This window comes from Aythya marila (genome assembly GCF_965140915.1).
Source record: "Aythya marila genome assembly, chromosome: 5".
Taxonomy (NCBI): Eukaryota; Metazoa; Chordata; class Aves; order Anseriformes; family Anatidae; genus Aythya; species Aythya marila.
In genome coordinates this window covers 47,265,727-47,279,679 of record NC_139046.1, presented here as the reverse complement: position 1 = coordinate 47,279,679, position 13,953 = coordinate 47,265,727, and the positions used below count along the sequence as shown (strand labels likewise).

Here is a 13,953-nt window from a genome sequence, read left to right as displayed (position 1 = left end):
TAAATTAATGCAGAAAACGAGCTGGCTGACTGACTGCAGTCACTCCTTACAAATCAATATAGCCTGTTGTGATGGAACATTTTTAATGAACAGTGATTGGTGCCTCTAGTTAGCTAAACCTTTACTAGTATGAATTTGATTTTGCTCTAGTGCCGTTTTATTTATTCTGTAGACATGTCTTAGGACCTCGGAGCAGTCTCTTCAATCCCCTGCCTGTGTTTGGCTCAGAGGCTAACAGACTGGCTGTACCACTGCTCGGATTGGTGTCTGCAGAGCCACGCATTTCATGAAATGTCTCAAGTCTAATTACCTGAAGAACCAATAAGTTAGCGTATGTATTTATAAATAAGGACAAATGTTTTGTTTTACCAGTGTTCATTTGTAATAATAAGTGAACGTTGTAATAGACCGGCATACTAATGGTTGGCCATCTAAATACATTAAAAAAAAAATACACTAATTGAAAGTCGAAAGCGTCTCGGATCCAAACAAAAGGGGCTTGTGGTAGTTTCCAGAACTCCTTCTGTCAGGAGTTAGCCGTACTGGTCGCTGGGTGCATGACTTGGTGTTTGCCAACCGCCAGCTAGGCTGACAGGAAAACAAACGCAAGCTGCGCCATCCAGAAATCAGGCTGCTGGCATAACTTAACGCACAGTAAGGATCCATCCCGGTATTGTCACGGGAGGGAGGCGCAGCTTGCCCACAGCTCCCTATTCCCTTTCCCCGTCCCACCCCGCTCTCTCGGCGGCGCGCTGCCGCCCCCTGCCGCCCTCAGGGCCGGCCCAGGCCGTTGGGGCTGGCGGCGGCCGTTCAACGTGCGTTTCCCGCGCGCGGCCCCAACGGCTCGCCGTCCGCTCCCGGCCTGCCGCGCGCCGCGGGGCCGTGCTGAGGGAGGGCTCTGGCGGCGTCATGGCGGCCGCCGCGCCCCCGGGACCCGGCCCGGACATGTTCGAGGAGATCGTGATGGCCGAGCACAGGTAGGGCACCCCCCTACCTGGCGTCTAAACGCCAGAAAGTGAAGTGGGAACCAGCGTCAGAAACCGTCCGTGTGTGTGTGTGTGTGTGTGTCCGCAGGTTCCACGGCGAGGGCTACCAGGAGGGCTACGCCGAAGGCCGTCACGCCGGGGCTGCTGAGGGGAGGAGGCACGGGGCGCGCCACGGGGCCAGGGTGGGCGCCGAGGTAAGGGGGAAGGCGCTTTAAATCGCGGGGCTGGGGGCTGTGTCGCGAGGAAACGATTAAATAGTTTTTTTTTTTTTTTTTTTTTTTTTTTTTTGCGTTTTCTGAGTCTATTTGATCCCATTTTGATATTATTTTGTTTCCCTGAAAGGAAGGATAAGAGAGAAATCAAACAAACTTGCCCAAGACAAATTGTGTATGTTGACTTCTTTAACCCGAAATTGTGGCCAAGGAACCCCCGGACCATCCTCTGTGGTTCAGCATTAGGGAAACCCATGCGATGTTGGTTCTTCACCCAAGTCACTTTCCAACAGGACAATTCTGGTTGTCTGCGTTGTACTCTCTGATACTTCTAACACTGGGAGAGTTTGTCAGGTGAATATTGCTACTGGAAGAACAGCAGTAATTATGTTAATCCATTATGAAATGAAATCGGTAAACCCAAATTCTGAAAGAATGGTTATTATAAAATTTTGGTTTACACTTGGTGTGATATGGAGATGTATAGTGATTAAATATTTTCCTAGTGATGCTACAGCTCTGAAGTTCTAAGAAAACAGTGTTGAACAGCAGCTTCTAAACACAGATGGCTGTATGCAAAATTGTCCTGTGTAGGCCATGATATAGGAGAAGTGCACTGATCTACTTATGTTGGGAAGTTCCCGAAGAGACTAAAATTGTAGATAGGGAGTCATGTGAAGGGATGAATTGGGCAGTCTTTGAACTGTCAGCCTTGAGTAGAATTACAGTACTGATCTGACAGGGGCCTTGCTTGATAGAGAATTAAATTAAGATGTTACAAATAAAATGTCTGTTACCCATCACATCCCTTAGGCGGTATTAGACGCAGTATCCACTAGGGCTCAAGCAGAAGATTGTGCCCCTAGTAGGGCGCTGCTAATTCTGCTGAGCATACCGCTGTGAAGCATCCAAGGGCACATGTCCCCAGCCCTCGGCATCTTGGTGCAGCTAGGTACCAAGTCTGTGGGCTGTCTCCACCTTCCTGGAGTCTCCAAGCAGTTTTGGTGCACGCAGGTGAAATCGCCTCACTTCAAATATGCTTAAGCACTAAATGAGATGTTAAGTCCCAAACCCATGTTTGAGCCTTAAAATAAATAAATAAATAAAATACACGAAGTAACAAAAGCTGATCTGTGTACCATATCAAACATAACTGCCAGGAGACTGGTATTCCCAGACATTGCTGCTGTACTCTGAAGTGGTTTGAAGGTTATGGGAATTTCCAAGTTAAACTATGTTTTGTACGTTTAAATGGCAGGTGTATGCACATGTGGACTGAAGTGGGATTAGGCTATAATTTTGGACTTAACTACCTCAAAGTCAGCTCACTTATGTTTTAAGTGTCTGTGTTGTTTTTCTGTGAATTCTAAATCACTTTGGAAGGAAACTCCAGCTGACTTAACAAGCTGGTGCATTGAAGAACATGTATTCCTATTATATTTCTGTATATTCCTATTTGATTACAGTTGTAATGAAAAGCTCTCTGGCAGCAAGACTGGCTTAGTCAGCTTCTTGTGCTTCTTTCTGATTCTGTGCTACCCTCATGAGTTAGGCTAGTAAAATTCTTTGCATATTAACTCAGAAAAAATGTGTTTTCCTGTCTGGTTGACTTGGCCGCTCCCTCAGCCAAGCTGGTACAGCTTTTTCTGGGGCTGTACAGGAGCTGCTTAAGCTGACACTGCTGCAAAAACAAATACTTACCAAAGCATCTTAAATAGGTTGTTTCTGAATTGTTTCCCTACTGCCATACATCAGTTTCATAAATTTTGAGGTTCAGAGGGCATAAAGTATGGATAGTGTTTTGCAGGATTGCTGTTTATGCTGCGTTTTAAATACTGTTGTCATCTGATGCTAAACAGATTTCTTACAAGAAGTGTTCTGACTGTTGTACTGGGTAACACAGATATCCCTCATTCATCTTACCCTGATTTATTGATCTTTTCAACATGAAATGTGTTTGTATAGGCAATGATTTGTTTCCTGAAGAGTGGGATATAATGTAGTACTGTTTGTATACGTTTGTTTAGTGATCTGTATGCATATGTTTAATGATTTTTTTTTCATGGTATTCTTATAAATTCCTAGATTGGCAGCTACCTTGGCTTCGCGCTGACCTGGCAGTGTCTGCTCCGCAAATGCACAGATGAAAAGAACAGGTAAGGTTTAAAAAAAAAAAAAAAGTTCCTTCAATAGTTTTTCAGATTATTCAAATTATATTGTTCAGTTTTGCCTCCTCCCAAGTTAAAAAATATATATATTGAAAACCAGAAGATTGAGCAGAGATTCATTGGGATTATATCATATTCTGGACCGCGTGATACTGAAAAGAGGATAAGGGAACTTGGTTTCTTCACCCTGAAGAAGAAAAGACAAAGGAGATAGCTAATTGTACTACATAAAGGGAAGTCCTAGAGACTCATTCCTTGCAGCAGTGTGCAAAGGATAATAACCACCTTTCACAAGCTGAAACTATTGAATTTCTGATAGGGTGTAAAGAGAAAGTCCTTACCAGTGTGAGCAGCTAAGCAGTGGGACAGGTTGACCACATTGACAACAGAAGTTCCATTGTTGTAGATTTTTCAAAATATGTTTGGAGATGGTACCAAGTAACTTTCTCTGGCCTTAAAGTTAGTCCTTCCTTGGGTGGAAGGCAGGCTAGATGACCTCCTGACTTCCTTTACAACCTATATTTTTCTATGACTTCCATTCTGTTGTCTGTATGGAAAGTAATACAAGCTTATGAAATGCTAGTAACACCACTTCAGCATCAGAAAGAATCAAGTGTACTGACCACTGATAGACCTTTTCTAACTACTTAAAAGGTATGATATTGTTAAAAGGGTGACATGTTAATAGCTAAACAATATTATTGATTAAAAATTAGAATTCTTCTTCGGGGTGGGAGTATAGAGATCATACAAAATCAAGTTATCTTGCACCGCGCTTTTGCTGTGTGGTTTATATACCTGAAGGTAGTGTTTGTTTTAGAGGTGTATCACAAATAGATCTTGCTACATTTCTTTTGCTCCCATCTTCTCCCCTCATTTTTTTTCATTACTTCTGTGTTTTGCTGCACAGGTGCATATACTTCCATGCATTGATTACTTTCCTTTGGAATAACCTAATCTTTTATTTTATGTCCAGATTTGATTAATTTATTTGAAAGAATTGCCACCATGCTTTCAGCTATCTTGACGTGTATTCTGGTGAACTTTTTTATTGCATTTCTTTATTTCACTCAGTCATCTAATTGGTAATTTTGATGTTTCTTGAATATATCTTCATTTTTGCCAGGTAAGTTAAAAACAAAACATTAAATTTGTCAGTTGTGCTACAGCTTAATTTCTGAGTTAAATGAGGGAGGTTGAAAGAAGGATGGAAGACTGGATTCTATGCCCTGAATTATAAAATATTGGTATCATTTTCATACCGACAGAGAACTTCTATAGCAGGCTAATTTTCATTATTGTGTTTTGTTTTGTAGTAAAAAGAGAAAGGCTCTGGATTCATTAATAGGAATGATTCAGAAGTTCCCATATGAAGACGCCACTTACGAAAAGCTTCAAGAAGATCTGGAAAAAATCAGAGGAAAATTTAAACAGGTTTGTAGGATCAAGTTGGTATTTTTAGCACAAAATAGTATTAATTTTTGCAAGAAATCTCTAAATCTGTTCAAAAAGCAGTCACAATATAAAAATACTTAGAATAGGAAATTCCCCAAGTGATAGCAAATGCAACATTTTCTTTTCTTTTTTTTTTTTTTTTTTTAAAGGAAAGAAATTAAAGGAAAAACATTATTTGACAATGAATTACAAGTAGGACCAGAAAAAGAGAAACGGAGGAATTGGTAGTTTTATTGAGCATTCTTTTGGAAAACAGACACATTGAAACACTTTCATGTATTCTTTTTTAGGTTTGTTCAATGCTAAATATTCAGTCTGATTTTAGAGTCAGTACTGAAAGATCTTCACTAACATTTTGAATATAACAGATGAAGATAAACATGGATGAACAAAGAAGAAATATTAAAAGAACAGATAACTGGAAAAGTGTTTACTCATTTTAAACAAAGCGAAGATCTGCTAAATATCAAAGTGGTAAGGGAAAAACAGTGATCTTTTAATAGTTCTTCCTCATATGTCCTTTATAATTTATTCTCTCCAGGCTTTACAGATCATGGAAACACTAAAAACCTGTTAAATGAAAGTGTCGACTTTAATTCGTCACTAGCCCTTTCCTGAAAAGGAAAACATGCATTTGTGAAGTTTCCTTACTTAAAGGATGTATGTTATTTAAAAAAAAAAAAAATCTATGTATATAGATCATTCCGTTTACACAATGTGTAGGTGTTTTAGGTGAAGTAAAAAATAATCAGTTGCCTGCAGACTTTGCAGTAGCAACCAGTTCTGTGGTTAAAGAGTAGAATGACAAGTGAAGTCAGAATGCAAAGGAAGAAGACTTTAAGATACCAGTTCATAAAGTAGCTGCAACTCTGAACTTGAAATTTGCACTATTTTCTACGCTTAAATATGCTGTTTAGTCTCTATTTATTCAACTATATAAGTTTGAGAAATACAGTCAAGTATTTTACCTGAGAGTTGTTTTAGGTTGGGCTGTTACATGTCAGTGCATACCATTTGCAATACAGTCGTATAATGAATTCTAGAAGGCTTTCATCAGCTGTAGCGTATGCCTATTTGGCTAAGTTTACATGGCATAGTTTAGCTTCATGATGAGAAATTTGACTAGCATGCATATTGGAAGCTATATGCACAGCAAACACTCTCAGATGAAGGAAATGTGTTAGTATTGCCATATTCTTGAATGATTCATGGTGCCATCTAGACCTCACGTCTGTTTTACTTGTATAGTGTTTTTTTTATTATACAAGAAAATAAGTAATTTGAATTTTCAAAATGTTTATTGTGCGTTTGCGTCTGGGATGTGAAGACCATATGTTCTGCCTTTTTTTTTTTTTTTTAACTCAAAGGTAAAAATGTTTTGTTAAATACATGTGCGTATATATATGGACTTTATTTCAAAATCATCTTGTTGCTGTTGTTCCTGAGTATATTACTTTGCCAATATCAGATGCCTTTCTTAATAACTAGCTGCTGGTGTGCTTGTTTTAGCTCTGATGCACGTAGTGCCAGAGCCATCTAGTGGAGGAGGTTTTTATAGTGCGTAAAAATGGCCTGTAAGTAATGCTTCTTGTAATAGTTCACAAATATTTATATAGATGAAGTTGCTCAAGTAAAGAGTACAGAATATATCCATGCATAATACAGCTCTTCTGATGACGTGGTGAATATCTTTGAAATAAAGTAGTATTGAGGTAGGATTTACTTGTAGCCTGTTTCTTCATTTGGGACTTTGGAAGTGACATGACAGCATTGATGGTCTCTTCATTTATGGTAGTTTAAGTACAACTTTTAATTCGTATGTAACTTAAAACTATTGGGCAACCAGAGCAAGCTCAAAAGTGCATGTACTTGAAACTTAAGTGAAAGCACAAAAGAATAGCATACCCTATAATCTCTGTAAAATAAATAGACACAACACAAAAAGACCACATACTAGGGAAACGTAATTTGACTTAATAATTATTTCAGAGAAATCCGGATTTGAAAAAGTTGTCTCAGGATCCACAACATAATTTATTTTTGCAAATCAAAGTATTTTACCTGTTTACTTTAAGGCAATGAAATGATACTACTTATTCGTCTGTGATTGACTCAAAATGTTTTTTGCTTAAAACATAATACAGAGATTTCGATAGCGATCCCCCCGCAAGCTGGTTCTTGGTCTCAAAAAGGCACTTTTGATGTTCCTCTCAGTGTACAAAGAGAAGTAAACGCTGGAGGTCTAAGTATTCCAATTTTATAATGTGGCCGCTTTTGGAATCTTTGTGCATGGTTTGCACAAATTATGGAAAGACAAGGGTAGGGATGTGAGAGTTCAAAGTTAGTGAAGCATTTGATTACTAGAAATGTATGATATGTAAGTCATATGCAAAACGCCACTCTAGAGATTGTATCATGTACAAAATTATTCTTGTTGGCTTAAGGATGAAAAGGATCTCTGCAGACCAAGCAGATAATTACTTACTTTGAAAACTGTTTTGGTGGCTAAATTTCTACTATTGGTTTACTATTTCATATATTTAAACATTAATTTTGTTTGAGAAGTTGTAACGTAAACATAAAAATATATATTTAACCATAAAGATGGTAGAAGCATCTAGGATTTCAAAAAAAATCTGGGATATGACATCTTTAGGGTTGCCTCGTAGGCCTTTCCTTGAGCTACTTATGTGTTCATGCTAATGCAATCTTTTATTCCAAACATCTGTATTTTTCTGAGTATCTTTTGTCTCAAGTCTTGTATGGGCATGATGGTGTGTATTAAATGAGCCACAGTTAAAAACTCTGTTGGATATGTAATCATGTGCTTTCTTCAGTGCAAAGTTTTAAAAATGTTTTTGCAACAGATTTGTGGGGTTTTCTGTGATGTCTAGAGCTGTAACAGCATACCACAGAGGGTTTTTTACACTGTACTTACAGCTGAGGAGCTAAAGCCCAGATTACATCAGGAATATTGGTTCGCCTTAACCAGTGGGACTTCTTGCAAATAATTTTGCATTCTAAGTGCTTGAATACTTCAGAACGTGCTACTTGTTAACGCTGAGTGGCTATTTACGTGTTTGTATTCTTGGCTGTTCCTCAGGGGAGTTACCTGGAAAATGAGGAGTATAAGAGTTAGCAAACACGTGTGAAAGAAAGGCATGTGCTTAAACTACAGCGCTACTGAAAAAAAAATCCATCAAAATTTAGCAAAACCACTCTTCAAAGGATTATTCAGTTTTGTGAGTCATAAGCATATGTTTTCTCTTCTTTTCATGCCCTTGCTGTTTTATTAACACTTTCCTGAAATCTGGAACAAATTAAAAAAAAATACATATAAATGGCTTCATTAATGCCACATCCTGGTTACTCATCCTGTCAGGACTCTGGTGGAAGCAACTATTAAATTGTAATTAAAAACTCTATCAGATGATCTGTGTGTGGAGAGGCTGAATAAAACTGCTGCGGGACATGGTCATTCAGACGTTTCCTGGTCTGAACGCTTGATTGTGCAACTTAAATATTGCTTTTATTTCTGGGAGGGGAAGGTGTGGAAAAAAAATTAATCTTGTAGATTATTATATTGGTTATTAATAAAGTAGGATGTGGAAATTGTGGCTCTGTGCTGTATGGTCAAACAGGTCTAATTTTTTCTGGAGGTACTTGATCTGATAAAAATCAGTTAGGATGGAAAAATTCTGCCAAAATTATTGAAGGTACTATGTCTTTAAAATATATTAAAATATATTGCTGTATTTACCACCTCTAGGTATGCTCAGTAGTTACAGTTAGGGAGGAATGCTTGAAACATTTAACTCTCAAATTTCTGACTTGTCTGGACTGCGTTCTAGCTTGTTTTGTTTCTTCATGATGTTCTCTCAGCTCAGGCTGTTGAATGTAGGTTTCCATTTAAAAATGGATGCAAAGCTATCTATTGCTAATGTACTGAAGTTGTTTCAGTCCAGAAGACTTGCAGTTTTCATTTCCATGTTACGTGACGAGTACAAGAGATAGTGAGTTCTGAGGCATCAGTGGGAAGGTGAGCTCTGACTACAGAGAATCAACTCCCTGTGGAATTCCATGCTGATTTCAGTGCTGTCTTACAGCAGTGGGGTCGTCAGCTGGTAATACCCAATCAACCATTACCAGCACGTGTAAATCTGACTTTGTGTGTTATCTGCGTCATTGTACTACGTGTGTACAGTAAAGGCCTCTTTACTGAGGCGGCATTTCTACGGACAGATTTTTAGAATGGATACAGAGAAGGAGGGCAAAAAAATGGGATGGTGATTAAAGTCTCCAAGTTAAATTCATTGTTGCAATGCTCGTTCATTAAGTAGGCATGCTTTCTTTTAATTTGTCATGAGCTGTAATATGAATGGAATCAATTTCAGCTCTGAAGATATGTCTCTAATGAACAGAAATGCATGAAATCAGAAACATATATATATATATATATATATATATCTGTATATGCAATTTCTCACTTAGAAATCAGCCTTGTAGGATCCTATTATGTTTTCCTGGTTACGACATATTACATTTGGATTTGTAAGGAAAGTCTGACTTCCCAGTTTGGCATATCTTGTTTGGTTATGGTTATGATCCGATTGCTATTGAGGTATGAAGTATGTAAGCAATAGTGCGTTCTAGTCTGTGCATAGAACCTGTGCAAACTCATGTTGCCAGCTTTCTGGGTATATGACATCTAAAGGAGAGAAAATAGAGGCTGGTTTAAAAACTTTTCAGAGTCACAAAATCATAGAATGGCTCGTGTTGAAAGGGACCTTAAAGACCATCCAGTTCCACCCCCCCCACCATGGGCTTTCTTAAACAATTTCTGCAGTGATAGCAATGTGAAGCACTAAATGTTTTTGACAGTGTTGGTGTTCTTAATGATTTTAGGCCTATAGTTTGAAACCTGCTGAAATATTAGAATTACCTGAAGTTCATCTGGATTATAATCTTTATTTCTGAGGGTACTCCAGAGGAGGTTGTAAAAAGCTGAACCAGGCAGGTAGAACAACGTGTGTGATACATCTCATCAGGACCTTCTCCAAGAGAAAGGTTTTGATGTATAATAAAAAGTTTAATATTTCTTCTAATGTTACAATTCTTCATATTCTTGGTGCTTCCCAGCATAAATTTTAGTGCCTTTGATTACTGCCCTTTGCAACTTCTCATGGCTATGGCTTCTGGTCTAATTACAGCCTAAAACTTCAGCTTTCATAGTTTGACAAGTAACCACAAAGATTCTCATTTTACAGTCTGCCAGAGGTTTTTTGTTTGTTTTTAAGTGGACAAAGTTATGACAGTACGCTTTACCACAGAAATGTATATATCACCAGAGAGAACGGAGATCTGGGAGTCCTGTGGCATGTTTCCAGTTGGTTTCCAGTTTTGGTATCCAGAATCGACATACAAGGCTAACTGGAGCAATCTGGTACTGAGGCACTTCGCTGTCCTTAGTTAGTTCATCTGGAACTAACTTGAGTATCTCTTTAGCTTCACGCTGGATATTCCTCCTTAATCACAGGAGTGTTCACTTCTGAAGTGTAATCATTATATTCTGGCAGCGTTCTTCATCCTAAGATTCTGTACTTTGCAACTCTTGAATAACACACAGCTCTGCCAAATGAGGTAGTACTCTGCAAATGGAAACATGGTCATTAAGTGCCCCTGAACATAGCCAACATACAAGGCTTTGGAAATCCTCATTAATACAGAGTAGTGGCCGTTCACTCTTATATGAAATACATTAAAGCCATAGTAAGCGTCAGTTGATTGTGAAGTGGCTTGCTGTACAATATTTTTAATTGTTCTATCGTATTTCATATACATGAGTAATGAACCAGCTCCACAGTTCTGTGTGGCTGTTTTTTTGGCATGACAAAGTTACGTGCAGAAGATTCCTGAATAAGGACAAGAAATAGCATATAGCTTTTGTACTGAAACATCAGCAAGTTTGATTGTAGTGTAGAATTTGTATGGATAGCACCTAGAATAGTAGTGCACTGTCAGAAAGAAGTAAACTGCTTTAGTTTATAATAAAATTACGGAGTTTACTTTTAGCAAAAGTCCTGTTTAGGCAGGAAGAAGATTGCTTATTCAGTTTTTGCATATCAGCTCTGCACTAGGCAGAATCAACGTCAGTATTTGTCTTTTTTCTTTTTGATTGTTTAGCAGCATATTTTGCCGCTTTATCTCCATGTAATATGTAGTTACAATTTGTAACCTTCAGCATCTTCAGGATTCTGTGGAATAATCAACAAGGCATGGAATCTTTCTTGATTATAGGAACTGTGAGTCAGCAACCCTTTAATTTTTTTAGTTGCAGCTATTGTTCCAGCAGCAAGCTTTACTGCTATTGTCCACTGTTTGTCCAGCTCACGTTTACTGGACTGTGGGAACGGATTAGGGTTTCATGGCTTTTTTTTCCTTCTTGCATAAACTCTTGATCAAAGACATTCCTTGGATGACAAAACACTGTATACTGTGTCACACAGTCCTGACCAGACTGCACGAACAGTAGTTTAAAAACACATGCCTACATTGTTCTCTAAACTGGCTTTTTTTTTTTCCTGTAGCGTATGTGCAGACACTGAATTTTTGAGACCCTCATTTACCTAAAAAAAAAAAAAAAAAAAAAAAAGTTGATAAGCACTTGTCAGTTTCTGAAATACAAGTGAAATAATACTACTTTATTTTTATAGGAAAGCTAAAGCTAAGTATCTGCAGTGTATTTTCTTCTTGAGGACACCTTGGTTGTGGTGCAGTTAGTCAAGCACATTGTCATCCTAAAACCACATGGACTTTGAGCATCATTTTTGTGTCATATCCAGGACAGCTTAGTAAGATGAAGAATGATTTGAGCACAACTTGGGAATTCATAAACCAGTTTCACTGTAGGTACACTGCTGGAACTGTGTGGTGAGCGTCTGGCCCATTACATTTGTATGTCATACATGTTTTCTTATGCAATAAGATGAGGACAAACTGCAAAAAATCCAGTAGCATCAATTAGTTTGAGAAATAATGAGAGAGAAACAACATTAGAGAAAAATCTGGAGAGATGTTTTCAATGAGATTTTCTTGTAATTTGCCTAATGATGCTCCCTCGGCAGAATTATGGGAGATGTGGAAAGAGCCCCTGAATACACCTGAAGCATGTTTACAGAGGGGTTTAAAAACATGAAGGACTATATTTAGATGTTTGGAGAACTGTTTGAAGATGAGAGAACACTTGTGTTCCCACAGGCATGCAAGAGTTGGCATATACTTGTTTGACTCTACAACTCTGTTGGGCATTATCATGCAGGAATGAAGGCAGGTGAATAGTTTCTCTTATATTAGAAAGATATTGTAAGGGAGGAATCTTTTTGATCCTTCACAGTCCAAGGGCTGCCATGAAAAGAGAAACCAGAATCAATACGTGGCTGGTAAATGCGTTGCCTAAAAGAAACAAAGTGATCCTACTTAATGACTGAAACAGCTGCAGGTACATTAAGTTGAAAACATGAAATAAATGTAGTAGGTTTATTAGAAATAATGTTTACTTTTGAGTAAAAAGCTGTTGATTCCTTCTGGAAAACTTAAAAGATGTTACGCCTGTGCTTGTAGAGAGAACATACCTATAACGAGTAGCGTAAATTTGCTGAAGAGCCCAGTCTCCAGTAGTTAACGCGGCCAGCAACTAAATGCAAAGAACTGTGGCCTGTGTGTATTCAAGGAGCAAAAAAGCTGTTCAAAAATAATACCACAATAATACCACGTCTTCAATCAATCTGCAGTGATAAAATCTAATAAAAGGAGAAATAAAACATCAAAATGCTCAATTGTCTGTTTCAGACAGTTTACCATCAGAGCCGTGACTTAGGACACCAGGTCACTTGCGTTGCACTGGCTCGGGCGAGTTGTCGTAATGCTCTGGTGGTGACTTAGTGGCCTGTGTTAAATGATTTGTCCATCTCAGCCCAGCTCCTTGAAGACTGATGCTAATACTGCAGGCAACATCTCACAGGCCACGGTGACTTGTCCAGCTGTCACAGAGGCCGAGCAGCGGTGTACAGCCTTTGGGTGGATTCAGGCAAGTGTCACAGGGCGGTCAGCTGGGATGGGAGAAATAACAAAGCCATACCACTCAGCAATATATAACCTCAGATTTAGTTGCTTGGGTTGGGAATGGTGAGTAGATGGCAGTTCTGTTCTGTGATATGCACACACCCCAGGTACAAATCCAAACCCTCGGCCTTTACCACATGGGCCCAGGGAAGAGGACTCCTGCCCAGACCAGTCAGCATGGCAGGTCCTGGCTTGCAGCTTGGCCCACGCATGGGGTGGCTCCACCTTTGGTTCTGCTTTCTCAGTTGTGTTAGATATCAGTGTGTGGAGCCCTGTGCAGCCCCAAGGCTCGTAACCAGTTGTTTCTTCCTGTGTTTGTCACCACGAGCAGTCCCAGGCTGCTCTGTTTGGCTTTACCTGTGTTGAAGGCATCTTACTACTGGGGAGGAGATTCCCATCACCATACAGTCTCCCACCCCAAATCTGTTACCAAGTGTGAATTTAGAAACATTTGCCTAATTAAATTCATATTTTGCTTCTTTCTTTTCCAGTTCATGCCAGTTTAGTCAGAGCTGAGCAGATGTAGTCCAAGTCTTATTTGACTGGGCAGTCTCTGGCTTTCAGGTAGGCTTCAGAACGTGACAGACATGTTAGCAGGGAAGATTGTACTGACTGTCCCTTAGTATGCATTGTGGACGTGAGAGAGTATGATCTTTTGTTTCTGTCTTCAAGTGAGTGTGCAGACTGATGTTCGGTTTTTGAGATGGGTTGCTACATGTGTGTTTCATTTACCTGAAGTAAATATAAGTTGTATTTCTTCAAAGATATTATAAATGAGAAAGTAGTGTAAGCCATAAGTAAAGTGAGAAGAGAGATTAAATCCACACAAATGGATTTATTTTTTTTTCACACCGTGTAAGAGGGAATACCTCTAGCAGCTACTAAATACAACTTCCTGCATCCAGAGATGCAACTTTTTGAGAGGTAAAGCTGTTAGTGTTAATCTGTGTACAGTAGTGACTGCTCCAAAAAATAAATTTGGGACTCTTCTGTGTAGGAATTGGTGCTCTG

The 13,953-nt window shown here is 38.9% G+C and overlaps 1 protein-coding gene across 10 annotated transcripts in view; it reads left to right on the top strand.

The window, feature by feature from the left end:
* The first annotated feature begins 874 nt into the window (after positions 1-874).
* LTO1 (LTO1 maturation factor of ABCE1) overlaps positions 875-13,953 on the top strand; it is a 26,843-nt gene continuing 13,764 nt past the window's right edge. For 3 of the 10 annotated variants that reach the window (XR_014317687.1, XM_082762607.1, XM_082762609.1), the window contains exons 1-5: positions 875-977; positions 1,075-1,180; positions 3,284-3,354; positions 4,683-4,800; positions 5,190-5,295. Coding sequence is in view for 6 of the 10 variants with exons in the window: in XM_082762607.1 (XP_082618733.1) it covers positions 910-977; positions 1,075-1,180; positions 3,284-3,354; positions 4,683-4,800; positions 5,190-5,264 (438 nt within the window). In the remaining 4 variants the exon portion in view is untranslated. The other 7 variants (XR_014317688.1, XR_014317690.1, XM_082762610.1 and 4 more) reach the window with 7 other exon arrangements.